Raw genomic sequence first — 23,083 nt, forward strand, 5'->3', positions numbered from 1 at the left:
CCCCAAGGGTGAGACGTACCCGCCGGAGAGACCGTGGGACCTACCTCCCCCTTCGAAGGATGTTCGGAAGGGGGAGGAGAGCCTTCAGCAATGTCCGCAACATCAGGAGCAGCAGAGGTTTGACCAGACCCGTCGGAAGCCTCTGCCACCACAACATCGACAATAGACAGAGGGTCTACCTCTGCTATCAAAGGCGACTGCTTGACAGCGGCCCCCAACTGGATAAGGTCAAACAGGGCTTCCTTGGAGGGCAGGCCCTTAAGCCCCAAGGAAGCCCAAAGCTGAAAATGATCATCGTTAGACACAGAGTTATCAACGTTATCAAAATCCTCCCCCGGGGGAGGAGGGGGAGCCGCCCCGCTATGGGAGGCGACGCCCTCTCCCGCACCGAGGTCGGGAAACAGAACAAGGGTCTACGCTACCACTCGGCAGCCTCTCACGAGAGGCCGGCCGAGTGGGAGCTTCGGAGGAGGTTTGGGCGGCAGAAGAAGAGTCCCTGGAGCCTTCCTCCTTCAAGGCAACCCTTGAAGGAGAAAGGTCTCTCTTGGACATCTTCTTACGCCGGCGGGCAACCCTCTCCCACTGGGAGGTAGACCACTCCCTACACTCACTGCATGTTACTTCCCTGTCACACTGCTGGCCTCGACACTGCGGGGAAAGGGTGTGAGGATCGGTTTCCACCGCCGACATGAAGGTACCGCAGGGGCGGCCAGCGATTCCAGGGCCACTTGCGCATGATGACAACAAAAGAGCGAGGCCAACTTCCAAGCACACAGCTGAGGAAAAGCAAAGAAAAAGATTAAGGCTGTCAATAACGAGGACGATAGACAGACACGTCTGCACATCGTCCGAGCCAAATGTGAAGTGAGACAAATCACCGGTGTGTGTGTGGGGGGGAGTAGTAAGCTTTCCCTTCCCCTACCCCCTTGCTAACTAGCGCGGGGGTAGTTAACCCTCGTTAAAAATCTATTGGCTCGTCAATTTCAGCTACGCCGAAAGTAAACCCAATGTAAATAGCGTGGTTTGTATTTCGGTTACGGAACAAAATTAAACAGCAAAAAAAAAAAAAATTCCTTGATAATCTTGAACCAAGTTCTACTATACAAACAAGAATCTATATAATATATTTTTGAGAATTGACAGAATAAAAACGGTACTAAAATCCTACTTCGTAAATGGATCAAAGTTTGACAGATTCAAGAGGGGGTGCTAGGTGCAGTTTCCCTCTTCCAATATGAGTGTGAAACCATGCTAGTTGGTCCACGGAAGGAGAGGAATGCTGGGGTAGAGAACGAAATGATTGGTTTTCTTATCTCAAGGTTTTGAGAAGCTCACACTTTATAGATGACAGAAATATAAATAACAAATAAGATTAATCAGAATAATGGAGGACAAGAAAGCATGCTGTATCCTCTTACTTCTGGGAAATGAGGAACTGTCGTACATCATAAAGCAATAACTTTGTATTCTAAAGAGTTGTGATTGTAAAAAATGTTACTTTTATGGAGTATAAAAAATCTTGGGTAATTATCGAAATAATGAAATTTTACCATGTCATGGTCACCTTAAATAATACATATGAAATACACTACTGTACACATAATAAAAAATTGACAATAGTACCAATTATGAATTATTTACAGCACAACAATTATGATGGTCAACAAAACATGAATATTTGCAAAAACTTAATTAAGATGCTTAAATTATCATAATCTTTACCTGTGTTTCATTGCTAAGGAGTTGATCACGTGCTTCTTGCACCATGTTCTTGCAAATGGTGCATATATCATCATTATCTTCTGGTAATACCTGTTTCTCCCAAACTGTCTGTATACAATGCTTAACAGCTCCACATTCCTTGGCATTCCTGAGAAGTAAAATGCAAGAATAAGATCAAAATATCCATTTGAAACTGAAGACAACACAAAAATAAAATAAAGATTTAATTTACTTTTTGAGTGTACCACAAATAGTCCCTACTTATGGAGCCAGCTGGCCAATATAATTTTTAATGATAGGACTTTGACATTCATACCACTTAAGGGGACCATCCGCCATGTCCGCCATTTTTTTTTCTGATACAAATTACACCATTTCTATATATGTTTTAGACATATATAATACCTTCATCATATAAAAATTTCAAGCCATTTCATCATAAACTTTTGGATTTATTAGCAAAAATCATGATTTTAAAAAAAATTTAAGTATTTTTCCCCACTACTATAATAATAATTGTATTGAAACTTATACCATAAAAACTACTCTATCAACCAAACAATTCTGTCAGACAGAATTTTGATTTTCCTTTCTGTTTTTTCTTTAATGAATTTTTATTTTTTTCCTCGTCTAGACGGAAAATAGTGAAAAAAAATATAAAAAGAAAATCAAAATTTTGTCTGACAAAATTGTGTGATTTTTATTCTTCTTTTCAATATCTTTCTCACAAATATCGAACAACAAATAAGGGAGTTCTCTTGGGGGCTCCGTTAGGAGTTGCAGAAAGTCCGGAAACCATTCTGCATGATGCCATAGCGGAGCTATGAGTCGTTGAAAGATTGACCAATGTTCTAGCCTTGTTGAGTACCCTCCTCATCAGACAGAACGGGGGAAAGGCATAAACGTCAATGTTGTCCCACCGTTGTTGGAATGCATCCTGCCAGAGAGCCTTGGGGTCTGGGACTGTGGAACAATACAACGGGGAGCCTGAAGTCCAGGGCCATTGCAAAGAGGTCCACTGTCGGAGAACCGCACAAAGTCAGGACTGTTGGCTACTAGATGGTCCAAAGACCACTCGGTACTCACTATCTGAGATGCTCTGCTCAGGTTGTCGCAAGCACATTCCTTTTGCCCGGAATGAAACGTGCCGATAGTAGTAACAAGTGAATCTCGGCCCATCTCAGTATCTATCCTGCTAGATGGGATTGGTGCTGTGCAAAAGTACCTCCTTGCTTGTTGATGTAAGCCACTACTGTGGTGTTGTCGCTCATCACCACCACTGAGTGGCCCGCCAGGAATTGTTGGAACTGTTGAGGGACCAAAATGACGGCCTTCATCTCTAGGAGATGTATGTGGAGGTACTCTTCTAACTCTGACCACAAAAAGAGAGAGAGAGAGAGAGAGAGAGAGAGAGAGAGAGAGAGAGAGAGAGAGAGAGAGAGAGAGAGAGATTGTTTTACATACGTAAATGTAAATTTAAAAAAAAAAAAAATAGCCCCATTTCATATAAAATAGATTACAAATATTTTACTTTATCATATTACAGTAGTCTGTATAATACTGTAAAGTTCAGTACAGTATGTTGTTGTTAAAGTCGTGGCGATGAAATTCTCACGAAACAAAAACACGCCATTTGAGTACAACAGCTGATTTTCTCTTTCTCTCTCTCTCTCTCTCTCTTCGTGTTATATAATACTTACATTTAGATGAAGAAGCTAAAATTAGTTTTCTTAGTGTCAATTAAATACGAAACGAAATAATTAGGCCGAGTCTACATCCATTTCAATCATAGCTAAAAATACGGCATCCGATTTCATCAGCAAACCACTATTTTTTGGGAAATATCATTTTATTCTAGAAAATTGCCACTCTTTAAATAGTTAATTGCACATTAAGAAAGCGTGTACTTTTGTTTTTAAATTTCGGGTTTGTTTTAAAAATCGAGTATTGTTGACTTCTTTTTTTTTTTACTCTTGGCTGTGATTAGATCAGCTGTCATCTAGCTGCCGCTCTTGAGTGTGTACGAATACACTAACAAAGTATCATTTATACCATTTCTTAACTTATTCAAACCGTCTACAGTATAGTTGATATTACATAAGCACCAATGTGTTATAACCTATCAATTTTTTTTGTTTATTACATTTAAAACCCCCCCCCTCTCTCTCTCTCTCTCTACCTATCTCTCTCTCTCTCTCTCTCTCTGTGGGCTACTTTTCACTACCTCCCATTCCTTACCTCTCTCTATCTCTCTAACAAATGATATCTTTGTTGCTCCTCAAAGTTTCATTTATATTGAAAATCAATCACGATTCAATTTTCCTTACTTTCTCCAATCTCGCACCATCGGTCACTTCACTTCGCGGTATTTTCGATATTTCTGGAAAATCCGCGATATATGTATATACATGGGTTATGAAAAAAATACGCGAAGTGGTGAATCCGCGATGGTCGAACCGCGAAGTAGCGAGGGTTCACTGTATTTGGTACACAACGCCTGCAATGAAGACTTTTATTATGTCAGGCGAAGTGTACCACATAAAGTCACGCTTTTTACACTGGCTGAGCACTCAGCTTACCTTACGGATACACTATAACAATTCTCACGTCAATAGCTAGCTTGTTACTGATTTTAATTGGGGTTAAAGAGAACGCCCATTGGGCCGTTTCACAGCATTGCCAATTGCAGTCAACGTGTTAAGGGATATTCGCTCCAGGAGTTAGAATTCTGGATATCTTTGGTAAATTCTCTGGGATATATCACTGTAGTCAAATATAACCTAGGAAGCTACTAATGAAGGAACTTCCATCAGGACAACATGGCCTGAGCCCAAAAATATATACAGTATATATATACACACATAAATGTAAGAGAAATAATAATCAGAGTTAGGATACCAAGGCAAAAGAAAGTTGATAAAATTAGGAGAGGGTTGAAGTAATACTGAGCAGAGGGAATAGAGTAAAAGGAGAGAAATTTAGATTCGAACTTGGGGAGCAATTTCCCCAAGTTTGAGCACCCTCTTGCCCGTCATCAAGTTTCAGCACGGGAATATGCCGTGCTGAAGCTCAATGACTTCATCAAAGCATTCTTTCATCAAGAGGGAGAAGAGGAAGAACTGAATCTTTTTCCTAATCATAACTTTCTCGCCAAAAACGAGCTACCCACCAAAAGGTGGGGTCCTTGGAGAATCTGGCCTCTGAAGGAAGATGTCTCTCTCTGTCCAGTCGAGTGTCTAAAGGTCTATCTTCGAAGAACTTCAGACTTCAAGGGAGGACAGCTCTTCATAGGCGAAACCTCAGGATCAAACTTATCCCTAAAACAACTGAGGGCGATGCTCACCTACTTTATTTGTAGAGCAGATCCTTACAGTACACCCGCAGGTCACGATTCGAGAAAAATTGCTTCCCCGCTGAACTTCTTTCAGCATATGGACTTTGATTGACTCCGCTCATATACAGGTTGGAAATCCTCTAGTCTTTTATAAACATTATGCAAAGAAAGTGCATGAAATAAAACACTTTATGGTGGCGGAAGGTAGTGTTACAAAACCTGTCGTCTAGTGCTGCGATGAACAGTGAACTGTTTGGGACCTGACAGTGAAAAGGGTGAAAAAGTGTTAGCACCTTTGAGTGTAATACCTTTTATTGAGGATCACTATGGTGACCCTTGGACTGTTCTTTATAGGTGTAGAATCTAACCAATAACACCAGTGCCGTGTGTACATTCATAGAGTGTTTAAACATATCTAACATCTAGGTGAAATTAACCTAATAATTTCGCAATTTTTGAGTGGCATACTAAATATAAATGTACTTTGAGAATGTTGTTTATGTAAAAAGGATTCTAGTTTAATACATTTGTTGTTGTATCTATTTTTTTTATACAAATAAATACGTAAAATGTATTTGCTTCTTATTCGCCCCACAAGTAGTCGAATAAAACTAGCCAGTGTCTTTTATTTTCCTAAAATTAAAATACTTGAATTTACTCCTGTGTGAGAAATTGTATTTTCATAATAAAATAAATTTTCTAATATACTTACCCACTGGTTATATAAAGAGCTGAAGTCTCCTGACGCCCTGGCAGAAATTCAAAATCTCGCAATATCGTAGATATGGCAGGTGTACAACCGCGCCCTAGCGTTACCACAGGTGGAACTACACCCAGCCACTTCAGTTCTTCCACAGGTAGTCTCTAGAGGGGAGGAGCTCAGGAGTTCAATTTATATAACCAGCGAGTAAGTATATTCAAAAATTTATTTTATTATGAAAATATAATTCTTAAATATAAAACTTACCCGCTGGTTATATAAGAGCTGATTGACACCCCTTGGTAGCGGGTCAGAGACAGCTACATATTGAAACTCACTTAAGCATTACATAAACACCCAACTTAAGCGGTTCTCACCTGATAATGAAGCTGACAGCAATGGTACTCTGCCTCATTTCGTCCGCTATCCTTAGGAGATCCAGCGATCCACTCGGGGCTGATGATCTCTAGGAGCTGTCAAACGGTACAATCACCTATAACATGACAGGACCTCAACTAATACCCTTGTTCAGGGCGCACTCTAGGAACAAATTGACCACCTGATCAAACCAAAGATTGCGGAAGGCTGACGACTAGCCTCCACAAACAACCATAACTTACGAGTTCCAAGAGATAGAAAGGGGGGTATTAGGAAAAGGGAACGTAGTGGTAGATCATTCACCTACTATCGCATTCGCTGCTATGAGAGGACCCAATGTATAATAGTCCTCATAAAGCGTTTGAACATGTTTCAAATAATGTGATGCGAAAACTGACTTACTCCTCCAAAAGGTCGTATCCATCAAACTTTGTAAAGAACGATTCTGTTTAAAAGCAACTGAAGTCGCTACCGCTCTGACTTCATGTGTCTTTACTTTGAGAAGCCTCTGATCCACTTCATCACACTAAGCCTGAGCCTCTCGAATTAACAGTCTTATGAAAAAAGACAAGGCATTCTTTTGACATGGGCAGTGAAGGATTTCGGACTGCACACCACAAAGCGTCTGAGTCACCTCTCAGATTCTTTGTTCTGTCCACATACAGCCGTAATGCTCTTACTGGACAAAGCACCCTCTCTAACTCATCTCCCACCACATCATAAAGGTTAGGGATCTCGAAGGATTTGGGCCATGGCCGAGTAGGATTTTCATTCTTAGCCAAAAACCCCAGTTGTAAAGAACAAATGGCTTTTCCATCCTGAAAAACCAATGTTCCTGCTTAAAGTGTGTACTTCACTTACTCTTTTTGCGGTGACTAGGCTAACCAGAAACAAAGTTTTCAAGGTTAAATCCTTAAAAGCAGCCGAGTGCAAAGGCTCAAACCTGTCACTCATGAGGAATTTAAGCACCACATCCAAATTCCAGGCAAGGGGAGCTGATTGAATTTTCTTGGTGGTATCAAAAGACCTAAACAAGTCCTGCAGATCCTTATTATTGGAGAGATCTAAGTTCCTGTGTCTAAAAACCGTAGCCAACATACTCCTGTAACCTTTAATTGTAGATGACGAAAAGTTATGTTTATTCTTAAGGTCAATGAAAAAATCCGCTATCTGGGTTAGAAATGTACTGGATGAAGAAATCGCGTTAGCCCTACACCACTCTCTGAACAACTCCCACTTGAACTGATACACCTTGATGGTGGAAGACCTCCTTGCCCTCGCAATAGCCTTGGCTGCCTTCTTCGAAAATCCTCTAGCTCTAACGAGTTTTTTGATAGTCTGAAGGCAGTCAGACGTAGAGCTCGGAGGTTTAGATGGTTTCGGGCCAAGTGAGGTTGTCTGAGAAGATCTGGTCTTAAGGGAAGGCTTCTCAGAAAATCCACCATCTATTCCAGTACCTCTGGAAACCAGCTTCTTGGCGGCCAGAACGGGGCTATCAGTGTCATCCTGGTTTCTTTGTGGGATACGAACTTCTGTATCACTTGGTAAAGAATCTTGAATGGGGGGGAAAGCATAAACCTCCATGTGAGACCAGTTCATCAGAAAGGCGTCTATGTGAATGGCTTCGGGATCTGGTACCGGAGAGCAGTAACACTCCCGTCTTTCGTCTTTGCGGTTGCAAAGAGATCCACGAGAGGACCCCATAAACGCCACAGACTTTTGCAGACGTCTCGGTGTAAAATCCATTCTGTGGGGAGATTTTGACAACTGCTGAGTCTGTCTGCACTCACATTGTTGACCCCTTGAATATACCGAGTCAAAAGTGTCACTTTCCTATGCCCAAATGAGAAGAGGTCTTGCTATCTCATACAAAGTCCAAGAGTGGGTCCCGCCTTGTTTTATAATATAGGCAAGAGCTGTAGTGCTGTCCACATTGATTTGTACTACCTTGCCTCTGATCTGCTTCTCGAAGCCTTTGAGGGCCAGATGAATTGCCAAAAGCTCCTTTTGGTTGGTGTGGAGAGATGTTTGCTCCACTGTCCAAGCCCCCGAAAGCTCCTCCTTCCCCAGAGTAGCTCCCCACCCCAAGTTTGAGGCGTCGGAACACAACATGAGGTCTGGGCTCTTCTGATATAACGACAACCCTTCCTTCAGTCTGTGCTCATTGTCCCACCATTAAAGATGAGACTTGATGGAGGTCGTGATGGGAACGCCATCCCTGTCTAGGCTGTCCCCTTTTTTCCAATGGCGATTCAGAAAAGGGACGCAAATGCAACCTCCCCAGAGTTACGAACTTCTCTAATGATGAGAGTGTGCCCAGAAGGCTCATCCAATCTCTTATGGAACAGAGTTCCTTCTTCAGGAAAGTTTGGACTTTTAAGAGAGCTGACTGTATTCTTACAGGCGACGGAAAAGCCCGAAAACTCCGACTGTGAATCTCCATCCCCAAATAAAGAATCTCCTGAGATGGAGTCAGTTGCGATTTTTTCGAGCTCACCAGGAGGCCCAGTTCCCTGGTTAAATCCAGAGTTATTTTCAGGTCCTTCAAACAGCAATCAGCTGAGGAGGCTCTTATCAGCCAATCGTCCAGGTACAGAGAGACCCTGATTCCCCTCGAATGCAGCATGCTCGCTAGATTCAGCATGATCTTGGTAAATAATAGAGGAGCCGTGCATAGTCCGAAACAAAGAGCCCTGAATTGGAAGACCTTGTTTCCGTCCATGAATCTCAGATAACGTCTGCAGCTGGGATGAATTGGAATATGGAAATAGGCGTCTTGGAGGTCTACTGAGACCATCCAATCGTCTTTCCTCACCGCCGCCAGAACAATCTTCTGAGTCTCCATCGTAAACGTCAAATTCTGGACGTAGCCATTTAGAACACTTACGTCCAGAACCGGTCTCCACTCCCAGGAAGTCTTGGGGACTAAGAAAAGGCGGTTGTAAAACCCAGGAGATGTTACATCTTGGACTTCTTCTATTACTTGTTTCTCTAGTAAAAGATGCATCTGGAGACGCATTGCTTGCTTCTTCAGACCCTCTCTGTATTTGGGCGAAAGATCCACTGGATCTGTGACTATGGAGGAATAGCTAGGAAGGGGATCTTGTAACCCTCCTTTAACACTTTGACGGACCAGGGATCCGCTCCATTCCTCTCCCAGGTCTTCCAAAAGTGAATCAACCTTGCACCCACTGCTGTCTGAAGGATAGGGCAGTCAGACTCTACCTTGGCCGGTTTTGTTTCCTCTGCTATTAGGTTTCCTTCCGTCTGGTTTGAAAGAGCCCCTTCCGGAGGGTTTCCCACGAAAGGGCTGAGAAGGTTGAAAACCAGTAGAGACTTCCTTAGGTTTACGCGAAGCAAAAGTTGAAGGCAAAACTTTCCTCGCCGTATTGGTCACCAAATCATGCGTGGCCTTCTGAGTGAGAGCAGTGGCAACTTCCCCCACCAACTCTTGTGGAAATAAGGTGGTAGACAAAGGAGCAAATAGTAGCTCAGCTTTCTGGTAGGGAGAAACTCCTGCTGAGAGAAAAGAGCACATCGTGGCCCTTTTCTTGAGGATTCCAGCCGTTAACAAGGCAGCTAATACATCCCTCACACCTTTGTCCAAGCAGGACATCAAATGAACAAGGCCACTAGTGTCCGTGTCCTTCATATCTGAGACCCTCTTACTCAAAGCTCCCAAAGACCAGTCTAGGTAATTAGGCACTTCGAAGGCCCTGAACAGACCCTCAAGTAAATGATCGAGCTCCATCATTGACCACCAAACCTTTATTTCCCTTAAGGCTAGACGACGAGACGAATCTACCAAACATGAGAAATCCCCCTGGGCAGAAGAAGAAAATCTCAAGCCCAGCACTTCACCAGTCTCGTACCACACACTAGATTTAGAGGCTAATCTTGCGGGAGGAGAAGCAAAGGCCGTTTTGCCAAGAGTTCTCTTAGAGTCCATCCAGGAACCCATTAACTTCAAGGCCCGTTTAGAAGACCATGAAAGTACCATCTTAGTATAAACCGGCACTTTGTTTGTTTTACCTAAGATAAACTCCGATGGGGGAGAACGAGGGGCCACAGGGGTAAAATGATCAGGAAAAACTTCTGTAAGAATCAACATAAATTTCCTAAGGTCAACAGCATGTTGATAATGTTTCTCTTCCTCATTCTCAGAAACCTCTTCTAAAGGCTCGTCCACGTCAGACTTCTCTTCAAGTTCGTCTTCTGGCAGTGCAGCAACTGCTGCAGCCTGAACTGAAGGATTAACGTCTGAATGAGACGGCCTGTCAGAGTCAATAACTTCATCCAACTGAAGAGGGGAGGTCAAAGTTGACTGATGAGAGACCTGGATGGGTCGACGCTCGCCGTCAAAAGTCAACTGTCGCGTTTCGTCCCGAGAACGCCTAGAATCTGCTAGCTGTTGTACTGACCGACGTTTGGAATCAGACATCAACTGCCGAGAGTTGACGCATGGACACGTAGTGTCTGCTAGCTGTTGACGCGGACGACCTCTGCCGTCAAACGATGACTGTTCATGGTCGTCTTGTGGACGCCTAGCGTCCAAATGTTGTTGACGCTGCCGCTTCACTGCGTCAAAAGTTGGCTGCAGAGAATCTTCGTGGCGACGCATAGCGTCCATTTGCCAACGCCGGTGATCTTTTTCAAGTACGGAAGTCGAAATTGTTTAGCAAGAACTCTCTGACGTGACTCATCTATATCAACCTGGTGTCGAGCACTACGAATGGGAGACCGCCTGTGCGATAACTCGTCAGCACTAGAGACTGCCGGCCGCCTGTGAGACAACTGGTCTGACGTCTGATGCCCAATCGTACTGCCAACACCTGGTTGATAAGAATCCATGAACGACGAGAGCTGTTTTTTTCATATATAAAAGCATAGACCACTTAGGATCTTCAGTTAATACATTTGATTCCTTCCTTGACGGTAAAACAGAATCATCATCACCACACTTTTCGGGTAAATAAAGCCAGTCTAAGGGGAGAGGTGGCGCATGAATCGTAACATTGGCCATAGAAACAAATTCAGAGTCGGAAAGTATTTTCTCTACTCGAATACCGTGATCTGGACGCATCGCAGGAGTACAAGTGACGGGAGAACGGAAATGCTCAGGGGAATCCCACGTACTACAGCCTGGACATGCAGGCGATTCCGGATGCTGAGCAACCGCATGCGATCTTTTAAGCGGTCTAGACGCTCGACGCCACATTTCACTACCCGAACCTTCATCGGAGGACGGGGATAACGTACCAACCTCACCTTTCCTACGATGAGGGTGAACGACCTGTGATACGGCAACAGGAGCGTTCGAGGGAACGTCTGCACGATTGATGACGCTTCTCGTTCCCTTTAGCCGTTCGACTTTACTTCTCCCATGGGTTCGAGAGTTCGAAAGAGGTCTTAGGCTAGGTGAACGGCAAGATCGTGCAGACGCACCCTCCACAACACTGAACACATTAGAAACACTTTCCACAGTTCCGACAGTTTCAGGATTTTCAGCACATTTAATTCAGAAAAATTATTATTTCTATCTGCTGATAACGACTCAACTTTTTCACCGAGAGCCAGAATCGCGGTAAACATGTCTTTTATAGATGGTTCCTGATCTACCACTACGGTGGAAGGAATAGGATTAGGAATATTAACATTAGGTAAGGCTACCTCAACAGATCGTGAAGAACTACGCCTAACTCTATCACTCTCAAGTCTCCTAACATAACGTTCCTATGTTACCCATTCATCATCCGTTAATGAAAAACATTCATTACAGTACATCTATTATCAAAAGAACAAGGTTTTCCCCTACATTTAACACAAATATCGTGTGGATCAACAGACCCTTTAAGGAGTCGAGTACGACACCCTTCACTAACACACTTACGAATAGCAGGGGAGGGGTCGGCCATTTTGAATGGTTAAGAGAAAGACCGACAACCAAAAAACAAAGGAAATATTAATAAACATAACCCCAAAGAAAAGGATTTCAAGATTAAATGAAAGAGAAAATGATTAACGATAGTTCAAACTCAAAGAACGTTCGTATGTTACCCATTCATCATCCGTTAATGAAAAACATTCATTACATCTACAGTAGGGTCCCAAATTATACGTGTTCGAATTATACGATTCCCCTTTTATGCGATAGCTATTTTTCAAAAATAAATTTTCTGTATCTGCGAAGCTGTTCAAAGTCTGCTAGTCAAGCACTACAAAATGTATCAAATCTATTATCTTTTTAAGTATATTGGTAGCCCTAAATACAGTGATTTATGATAAATGTTACAAAACAATAATAACATTACACCTTATTAACATAATTTCATTATAAATAGCCTATTTAAGGATAAAATTCCACATCAACAATGAAATCAACTGTGCGAGTCCAGCTGACAAAATGTAAACAGAATTGTGGTTACGTTCTCGGCAATCTTTATCTTTCTCCAACCTTTCGATAATTTTAATGGCAGTGTTAATGATGGTATATTAAAGCATTATTCTTTTTTAGTACAGTATATATAAAAGCTTTATTTTTCCCTTCGGGCGTTCAAGGTTTTCACGAGTAGACTGGAGGTCGTTTATTGGCAGTGAATAGCCTAAACTTCTGTAACGAGTCAGCAATATTTTGTCATATTTTAAACAATATACATTTGATTTGCAAAGATTGGTTTTATTGAGTACAAAGTATAATTATAAAAATCTCTCTCTCTCTCTCTAAACACGGCATTCGATTACAGTGAACCCTCGCTACTTCGCGGTTCGACCATCGCGGATTCACCACTTCGCGGATTTTTTTCATAACCCATGTATATACATATATCGCGGATTTTCCGGAAATATAAAAAATACCGCGATGTGACCGATGGTGCGAGATTGGAGAAAGTAAGGAAAATTGAATCATGATTGATTTTCAATATAAATGAAACTTTGAGGAGCAACAAAGATATCATTTGTTAGAGAGATAGAGAGGGGTAAGGAATGGGAGGTAGTGAAAAGTAGCCCACAGAGAGAGAGAGAGAGAGAGAGAGAGAGAGAGAGAGAGAGAGAGAGAGAGAGAGAGAGAGAGTAGAGAGAGAGAGGTAGAGAGAGAGAGATAGGTAGAGAGAGAGAGAGGTAGAGAGAGAGAGAAAGAGGTAGAGAGAGAGAGAGAGAGATAGAGGGGGGTTTAAATGTAATAAACAAAAATATTTGATAGGTTATAACACATTGGTGCTTATGTAATATCAACTGTATACTGTAGACGGTTTTGAATAAGTTAAGAAATGGTATAAACGATACTTTGTTAGTGTATTCGTACACACTCAAGAGCGGCAGCTAGATGACAGCTGATCTAATCACAGTCAAAAGTAAAACAAAAAGAAGTCAACAATACTCGATTTTTAAAACACACCCGATATTTAAAAACAAAAGTACATGCTTTCTTAATGTGGCAATTTTCTAGAATAAAATGATATTTCCCAAAAAATAGTGGTTTGCTGATGAAATCGGATGCCGTATTTTTAGCTATGATTGAAATGGATGTAGACTCGGCCTAATTTTTTTGTTTCGTATTTAATTGACACTAAGAAAACTAATTTTAGTTTCTTCATCTAAATGTAAGTATTGTATAACACGAAGAGAGAGAGAGAGAGAGAGAGAGAGAGAGAGAGAGAGAGAGAGAGAGAGAGAGAGAGAGAGAGAGAGAGAGAGAGAGAATGAATCAACTGTTGTAATCAAATGGCGTGTTTTTGTTTCGTGAGAATTTCATCGCCACGACTATAACAACAACATACTGTACTGAACTTTACAGTATTTTACAGACTACTGTAATATGATAAAGTAAACTATTTGTAATCTATTTTATATGAAATGGGGCTATTTTTTTTTTTAAATTTACATTTACATATGTAAAACAACTCTCTCTCTCTCTCTCTCTCTCTCTCTCTCTCTCTCTCTCTCTCTCTCTCTCTCTCTCTCTCTCTCTCTCTTAGATTGTTTTCCTGCTTTGCTACGTATGTATGATTTTATATAGATACGGTAAATAATATGATATTTTAATTATAAAATAAATTTTTGAATATACTTACCCGGTGAATATATAATAGCTGCAACTCTGTTGCTCGACAGACAAAAAAACAGTAAAAACTCGCCAGCGATCGCTATACAGGTTGCGGGTGTGCCCACCAGCGCCAACTGTCGGCCAGATACCACTCTCGATGTAAACAAAGACTCAATTTCTTCTCATCCCACTGCGTCTCTATTGGGGAGGAAGGGAGGGTCGTTTAATTTATATATTCACCGGGTAAGTATATTCAAAAATTTATTTTATAATTAAAATATCATTTTTAAATATTTAACTTAGCCGGTGAATATATAATAGCTGATTCACACCCAAGGAGGTGGGTAGAGACCAGAGTTAAATATGTTTACATCATATAAGCTAAGAGTTTTTTATTTCATTTTGGCAGTTATCAATATAACAAAACCAAAATAAATAGGGACCTGGTAAGGAAGTCGACTTAGACGATTACTCTGCCTTGTAAGTACGTCTTCCTTACGGAGCCTCGCGATCCTCTTAGGATGCTGACAGACCCCCAGGAGCTGAAGTATCAAGGGCTGCAACCCATACAACAGGACCTCATCAAACCCCTAATCTGGGCGCTCTCAAGAAATGACTTTGACCACCCGCCAAATCAACCAGGATGCGAAAGGCTTCTTAGCCTTCCGGACAACCCATAAAAACATTAAAACATTTCAAGAGACAGATTAAAAGGATATGGAATTAGGGAATTGTAGTGGTTGAGCCCTCACCCACTACTGCACTCGCTGCTACGAATGGTCCCAGTGTGTAGCAGTTCTCGTAAAGGGACTGGACATCTTTTAAGTAAAATGACACGAACACTGACTTGCTTCTCCAATAGGTTGCGTTCCTGATACTTTGCAGAGATCTATTTTGCTTAAAGGCCACGGAAGTTGTTACAGCTCTAACCTCGTGCGTCTTAACCTTAAGCAAAGATCGGTCTTCCTCACTCAAGTGTGAATGAGCTTCTCGTATTAACAATCTGATAAAACATGACAAAGCATTCTTTGACATAGGCAAGGATGGTTTCTTAGCCGAACACCATAACGCTTCAGATTGGACTCGTAAAGGTTTAGTACAAGCTAAGTAGAAATTAAGAGCTCTAACAGGGCATAAGACTCTTTCTAGTTCATTGGCTACGATCTCCGATAAGCTGGGAATATCGAAAGATTTAGGCCAAGGACGAGAAGGTAGCTCATTTTTGGCTAGAAAACCAAGTTGCAGAGAACAAGTAGCTTTTTCTGACGAAAATCCGATGTTCTTGCTGAAGGCATGAATCTCACTGACTCTTTTAGCCGAGGCTAAGCATACCAGGAAAAGAGTCTTAAGAGTGAGATCTTTCAGGGAGGCTGACTGTAAAGGCTCAAACCTGTCTGACATGAGGAATCTTAGGACCACATCTAAATTCCACCCAGGAGTAGCCAAACGACGCTCCTTAGTGGTCTCGAAAGACTTAAGGAGGTCTTGCAGATCTTTATTGTTGGAAAGATCTAAGCCTCTATGCCGGAAGACCGATGCCAACATGCTTCTATAGCCCTTGATAGTGGGAGCTGAAAGGGATCGTCCTTTTTTCAGGTATAAGAGAAAATCAGCTATTTGGGCTACAGAGGTACTGGTCGAGGATACAGAAAACTGACTTGCACCAGTCTCGGAAGACTTCCCACTTCGATTGGTAGACTAATGGTAGACGCTCTCCTTGCTCTAGCAATCGCACTGGCTGCCTCCTTCGAAAAGCCTCTAACTCTCGAGAGTCTTTCGATAGTCTGAAGGCAGTCAGACGAAGAGCGTGGAGGCTTTGGTGTACCTTCTTTACGTGTGGCTGACGTAGAAGGTCTACTCTTAGAGGAAGACTTCTGGGAACGTCTACTAACCATCGAAGTACCTCGGTGAACCATTCTCTCGCGGGCCAGAGGGGAGCAACTAACGTCAACCTTGTCCCTTCGTGAGAGGCGAACTTCTGCAGTACCTTGTTGACAATCTTGAATGGTGGGAATGCGTAAAGATCCAGATGTGACCAATCTAGGAGGAAGGCATCTATATGTATTGCTGCTGGGTCTGGGACTGGAGAGCAATAGATTGGAAGCCTCTTGGTCAGCGAGGTTGTAAAGAGATCTATGGTGGGTTAACCCCAAGTCGCCCAAAGTCTCTTGCACACATCCTTGTGGAGGGTCCATTCGGTTGGAATTACTTGACCTTTCCGACTGAGACAATCTGCTAGGACGTTCAAGTCGCCCTGGATGAACCTCGTTACTAGGGAGATGCCTCGATCTTTTGACCAGATGAGCAGGTCCCTTGTGATCTCGTACAACGTCAGTGAGTGGGTACCTCCCTGTTTGGAGATGTACGCCAAGGCCGTGGTGTTGTCCAAGTTTACTTCCACCACTTTGCCTCGAAGGAGATACTCGAAGCTTCTCAAGGCCAGATGAACCGCCAAAAGCTCCTTGCAGTTGATATGCATGCTCCTCTGACTCGAGTTCCACAGACCTGAGCATTCCCGACCGTCCAGCGTCGCGCCCCAGCCCAAGTCCGATGCTTCCGAGAAGAGAACGTGGTTGGGTATCTGAACTGCCAGGGGAAGACCCTCTCTTAGGCTGATATTGTCCTTCCACCAAGTCAGACAAGACTTTATCTTTTCGGAAATCGGGATCGAGACCGCCTCTAGCGTCTTGTCCTTTTTCCAGTGAAAAGCCAGATGGAATTGAAGAGGACGGAGGTGTAGTCTTCCTAATGATACAAATTGCTCCAGGGATGACAGCGTCCCTACCAGACTCATCCACAGCCTGACTGAGCAGCGTTCTTTCTTCAGCATCTTCTGGATGGAGAGCAGGGCTTGATCTATTCTGGGGGCCGACGGAAAAGCCCGAAAAACTTGACTGTGAATCTCCATCCCTAAATACAGAATAGTTTGGGATGGGACCAGCTGTGACTTTTCCAAATTGACTAGGAGTCCCAATTCCTTGGCCAGATCTAGAGTCCAATTGAGATCCTTCAGACAGCGATGACTGGAAGAGGCTCTGAGAAGCCAGTCGTCTAAGTACAGGGAGGCTCTGATCTCCGATAGCTCGAAACTGGTACCCCACATTCCTGTAAACAAACCTCAGAAACGGTTGGGAATCCGGGTGTATAGGAATGTGGAAGTATGCCTCCTGAAGGTCGAGAGAGACCATCCAGTCGCCTTCCATAAATGCTGTCAAGACAGCCTGGTAGACTTCATCGCGAAGTTTGTCTTGACAATGAACACATTGAGCGCACTTGCCTCTTACGTACTCCTGCAGTGAACATGGCTGCCAAATCATGGAGCCATCCCTGAGGGACTTGTCTCTGCAGAGAACGTGGCTGTCAGATCATTGGAGCCATCCCTGAAAGCCTTGTTTATGCATGACATAATTGTACAGCAAAACTTCAAAGGCTCGAAAACAGCTGTGAAGTTGACCTGTAAAATCTTGGAGCGTCTCCTGGCCAGGCGCCAGGGAGAGTCTACGAGATTTTAGAAGTCTATCTGGGCAGAGGCAGAAACTCCCAAGCCGAGAACTTCTCTCGTGTCATATCAGACTCTCGCTCTATAAGCCAGTTTAAAAGAAGGGAAAGCAAAGGCTGTATCCCCCAAACTCCTCCTGGTGATAAACCAGTCGCCTAGCAAACGTAAAGCTCTCTAGGAGAGCGAGAGAGCACTAGCTTATAAAACAACGGCTTCGAAGTAGCTAGGCCTAGTGTAAGCTCTGACGTTTAGGCGAACGAGGAGCAGCAGTTACAAAAAGATCCGGACAAAGATCCTTAAAAATCAGCATGATTTAATTAAAGTCCATAGAGGGCTAAGCAGCTTTAGGCTCCTCTCCGTCTGACAGAGTCCTCAAGGGAATATCAGTAGGAGGGGGAACAGCAACTTCCTCATCTAAAGGAACCTCGTCCGATAATAGCCGACTCTCAAGCAAGGGAGAGACCTACCGTGGTGGCAATGCTTTACAAGCAGAGTCCACACGCACTGGTGCATTAGTAGCGGACCAGGACGCAACGTCATGTAACTGCTTGACAGTCTGTGAACTGTCAACAACAACAGGTGAGAGAGACCAGGACGCAACGTCATGTAACTGCTTGACAGTCTGTGAACTGTCAACAACGACAGGTGCGTGAGGACGCACAGCGTCCACTCGAGACTGCTTTGACCGCCTAGATTGAGCAGTCAAAACAACTCTAGAATGCGGAGGTTGACGCACAGCGTCAAAACAAGTCAACTCCGATTGTTAGCAAACGTCCTGAACGTCAACAGGAGCATCAGCATGTGGCCTAACGTCCAAATGTGGCTGAAAATCCACACGAGACCGCATCGAGTGTGGTTCTAAACAACCTGACTGACGTGACTTAGCTACGCCAACGTCACCAGGACGCACAAAGGAACGTTAGGTTGGCTGAAAGCCAGGATCTCGATGAGATAAACGGCTAGGCTCAACGTACTAATCGGCAGAATAGTCTTCCATAAGGGAGGCAAGCTTATTCTGCATGTCTTGCCGTACAACCCATTTAACATCAACGGAAATGGTTGCGGTAAGAGACGAGGGTAACGTCTGTGACCGCAAAACCTTGCCAACAAAAAGACTCTCGGAGTCTGTGTTACGCTTTTGTTAGGCGGCGAGCAGTTTTCCGATGACTGCATAGGGTCAGAGCTGTCCTAATGGCTACAACCAGGATGCTGGACCTGTCCTGAAAGGACTGACTTTCGCTTAAGGGCCTCGAAACCTTGTTTCAGGTTTCTTATGCGAAAAGCCTTCGGATGACGAGGAGAAAATTGTCTCTCTCGCCTTATGGTAGGGGAGATCTTGGTAAGATACACCCGATACCATAGAGGGAACGTCTGTTCGCTGATCAAGGCCTCTCGAACCCATAAGTCGTACGACATTACTTCTCCCCTGGGCTTGGGAGCTTGCAAGAGGTCCCGGACTAGGTGAACGACAGGCACGAACAGACGAACCCTCGGTTACGCAACACTGTAACACTTTGCGCAATATCACTTTATCACTACGATTTTCTGTTTGCACTTATTTCACTGAAATCGAAACTTTTACTGATTTCTACCTGAAGCACGCAATTCTACCCTCATCAAAAGGTAGTAAATGCGAAATCAGTCGTATAATCCAAGCACATTAATACCAGCAAAACACAGTAAACATCTTTCAAGATAAAAAATTCAGTGGCTGGGGAAGAGACTAAACACTAGTTCATTCAAAATTACGTTTTCAATCTCTCACCGTACATTGCCTGGGGACGAGAATAAAACTAAAAACGTTTTATCCTTTCTCCCCGTACAGAGACTAGGGACGAGAGTAACTCGAGAACAACGTTACCCGCTTGAACGGAACGTTTTCTCTCCTCTCTCTCCCTCTCCCTCCGTCTCTATCTCTCTCTCTCTCTCTTGATTTCGCACCTAAGAGAAGAGCCCAATTACGTTTCGTCAAAAAAAAACATGTTATTTGACCAAAGGAAAAAACTGAAAGGTTTTTCAATTAAAAAGTTCCTTTAAAATAGAATTTAAAACATTTAAGCTTTGAAAGAAGAATGAACAAAACGTCAGAATCGATTTACTCTTTCTGCAAAGTGCAACCGTGATACTCTCTCTCTCTATCGTAACGATAGAGCGCAAACTGCGTAGCATAAATAAACTAAACGTTAGTTCATCTTTGAAAACAGTACGAAGACTATTCAAAGAAAATCTTTCATAAAATATTTATTAAAAATATTCATTTAAAAAGTTTTAAATCATTAGCTCTTTAAAAGCTATTACGATTGAAAAGGGCTCAACGTTGTTTAACTTCGGTTTCCAAGTTAGGACCGCCTACTCTCAGGAAAGGTCGCATATAAACAAATCATTAAAATTTATTTTTATGCTTATTATAAATGGAAAGTTAATCGAAGAGGCCTAATAAAGGCGGTGAGATATAAAATATATAGAGGAAAATCTATAATTAATTTATAACGTGATAAGATAATTGCTAAAAGCCTAAACACACTTCCGTCTAAGGGAAGGGTCGGCCATTTAAAAGTCAAAGAAAGTCCATACTCTCTTTGTCATCAAAAATTAAATCTATCCAAAAACGAGTTCAAGATTTAAGATGAAGATAAAACACCTGCACTGCGAAAGCTCAAACCAAAATGAAGTACTTCACCAAATATGTTGAGAAAACTCCAGGTTCTACAGCGAGTAAAAGTACGTCTTGTCGACACGTCGACAGAGAAGAAATTGAGTCTTTGTTTACATCGAGAGTGGTATCTGGCCGACAGTTGCCGCTGGTGGGCACACCCGCAACCTGTATAGCGATCGCTGGCGAGTTTTTACTGTTTTTTTGTCTGTCGAGCAATAGAGTTGCAGCTATTATATATTCACCGGCTAAGTTAAATATTTAAAAATTTGTAATAACATATTTTATAAAAGCTTTTACTGTAATATCATTATTTATCACTTTCATCATGCACGTTAAATTCCTTAGTTTGTTTACTGAGCGTACTTTATGACGCCGTCGTTTCAGGCGGCGTCATAAAGAAAAACATTTCATTTGGAAGTCCTAAGAAAAATTAAGTAAAACATTAGTAATAACCAAATCAACATACTGTACTGAATAATCAATATAATCGATGCAAAAACTAACCTACTGTATACACAAATGTGTAAATGCGTTAGTTTCTTCATTATAATCAGAGATAAACGTAAACAAAACATTGGTTGTCATTTTTTATCGTGCTTTTTGGCGTGTTTAGGAAACGCATGATATAAAGTCGTATTTAATATTTGTGCCTGTTTTAGTTTAGGGTACGTTAGTACATGCATTAAGTGTTCTGTAAATTAAAGGGTAGTTTGTTAACAGCACTACGTACAAGGGAAGGTTTTAAAAGTCTGAATATACATGTTAAATAAATAGGTAAATATGGTGTCACTACTTCGCGGATTTTCACCTATCGCGGCCGGGTCTGGAACCTATCTACCGCGATAAACGAGGGTTCACTGTACAACAGCTGATTCATTCTCATTCTCTCTCTCTCTCTCTCTCTCTCTCTCTCTCTCTCTCTCTCTCTCTCTCTCTCTCTCTCTCTCTCTCTCGTGTTATACAATACTTACTAATAGATGAAGAAACCAAAATCGATTTTCCTAAAGTGTCAATTAAATACAAAACAAAAAAAATATATCGTGTTTACATCCATTTCAATCATAGCTTAAAATACGGTATCCGATTTTGTCAGCAAACCCCAATTTTTTAGGAAATATCATTTTATTCTAGAAAATTGCTACTCTTCAAATAGTTAATTGCAGTTTAAGAAAACATGTGCATTTGTTTTTGAATTTTGGGTGTGTTTTAAAAATCGAGTATTGCCCACTTCTTTTTGTTTTACTTCTGGCTGTGATCAGATCAGCTGATGTCTAGCTGCCGCTCTCAACATGCGCGTAAGAATACAGCAACAAAGTATTATTTATACCATTTCTCAACTTATTCAAACCATCAATACAGTTAGTTAATATTACACAAGCACCAATGTGTTTTAATCTATCGTATTTTTTTTTGTTTAGTACTTTTAAAACACACACACACACACACACTGTGTGTGTGTGTGTGTGTGTGTGTGTGTGTGTGTGTGTGTGTGTGTGTGTGTGTGTGTAACAAATGAAATTTTTGTGGCTTCACAAAGTAATTTTTGGGTGAGATAGCCATGGCGTCCTGATGGAAGGTTCCTTTTTGGTAGCTTCCTTGGGTATAAGACTACTAAGATATTCCCAGAGAATTTAACCACAGGTTATCACAGAATTCTAACTTCTGGAGCGAGTATCTCAAAGGTTTCCCTTTAAGACATCGTATATCAACAGGGGACGCATGTCTGAACGCGCCACATAGCTATCTTCACCCCGAACAGAGTTAATGCTTCGGTGTGTAAGGGTTGAGAATAGCTGGGAGCCACTCCACAGCCAATCTCACTCGTGGCTACTACTGATACTCGAGACGTAAACAAACGGGCGCCATTGCTCAAATGACGTCACGCCCGTCTTCATCCTTTGTTTAGTAGCTGCCCTACTTAGACGGATTTTCCCTGTGTTACCTTTATCGATTTGCATCTACGTTATGTCGCTACCTTCGGCCTCGCCTTCTTCTGGAAAGTTGAGTACAAGGTTCCAGTATTGTTTAGTTAAGCTCTGACCGTAAAGTAAATATTACTTTCCGAGATAATTGCTGTTTTGTGGCAGAGCTGTGCCTCTACCGGACCCGCCATTTTATGGCGTCGTTGTTGTTATGCATGCCTTATTTAGTTAGCCACAACAACGCTTCCGGCCTTATTTACTAATCGAATACATTAGTTTATTTAGTCTTCATAGCTAGGAACTTTTATATCGTGTTTCGACGCTTTTTATCGGTCATCGATTGACCTCATACCAGTCGGCTACTATAGCCCCCAGGCCAGTGAGCCTGCATATAAGTGTTCATGCATGATTTATTAGTGATCCTAGGCTAAGTTATGAAGATAGTGGCATTATTTTACAATACTTTTGACCGTGATGCAAATGTTTTTCGCCTTCAGGGACCATATAGGGGATAGGTTAGTTAGTGACTCTTTCTAACCTAACCTACTTGTAGGACCCCTATATGCTTCCTTCATCCCCTGCCTTGGCATTCCCTCTAATTAGCCTTGATTCCTTTTCTGAGTAAAGGGATCAAATGTCTAATAGAGTATATATCGCCTCTCAGTCCTCCCTAAGGGAATGAACCCCCCTTAGGGTTGCGTCCGAGAGTGAGGTTAGGCTAGCCCTACCTCTATGGCTAGGATTGTCTATGACTTTCCTGCGATAGCGATATGTCTTCTTCCTTTCCTAGTTCAGGACTTTTAGCCCTGCTCTAGGTTGAGTTAGGAA

The 23,083-nt window shown here is 42.4% G+C and overlaps 1 protein-coding gene across 1 annotated transcript in view; it reads right to left on the bottom strand.

Annotated features, from left to right (window-relative positions):
- The window catches only part of Sap-r (Saposin-related), a 1,093,325-nt gene that overhangs the window by 894,975 nt on the left and 175,267 nt on the right, over positions 1-23,083 (bottom strand). Inside the window, exon 3 of the mRNA XM_068351162.1 lies at positions 1,723-1,870. Coding sequence (XP_068207263.1) covers positions 1,723-1,870 — 148 coding nt within the window. The remainder of the gene's footprint in view (positions 1-1,722; positions 1,871-23,083) is intronic.

This window comes from Palaemon carinicauda, chromosome 27, assembly GCF_036898095.1.
Source record: "Palaemon carinicauda isolate YSFRI2023 chromosome 27, ASM3689809v2, whole genome shotgun sequence".
Lineage (NCBI taxonomy): Eukaryota > Metazoa > Arthropoda > Malacostraca > Decapoda > Palaemonidae > Palaemon > Palaemon carinicauda.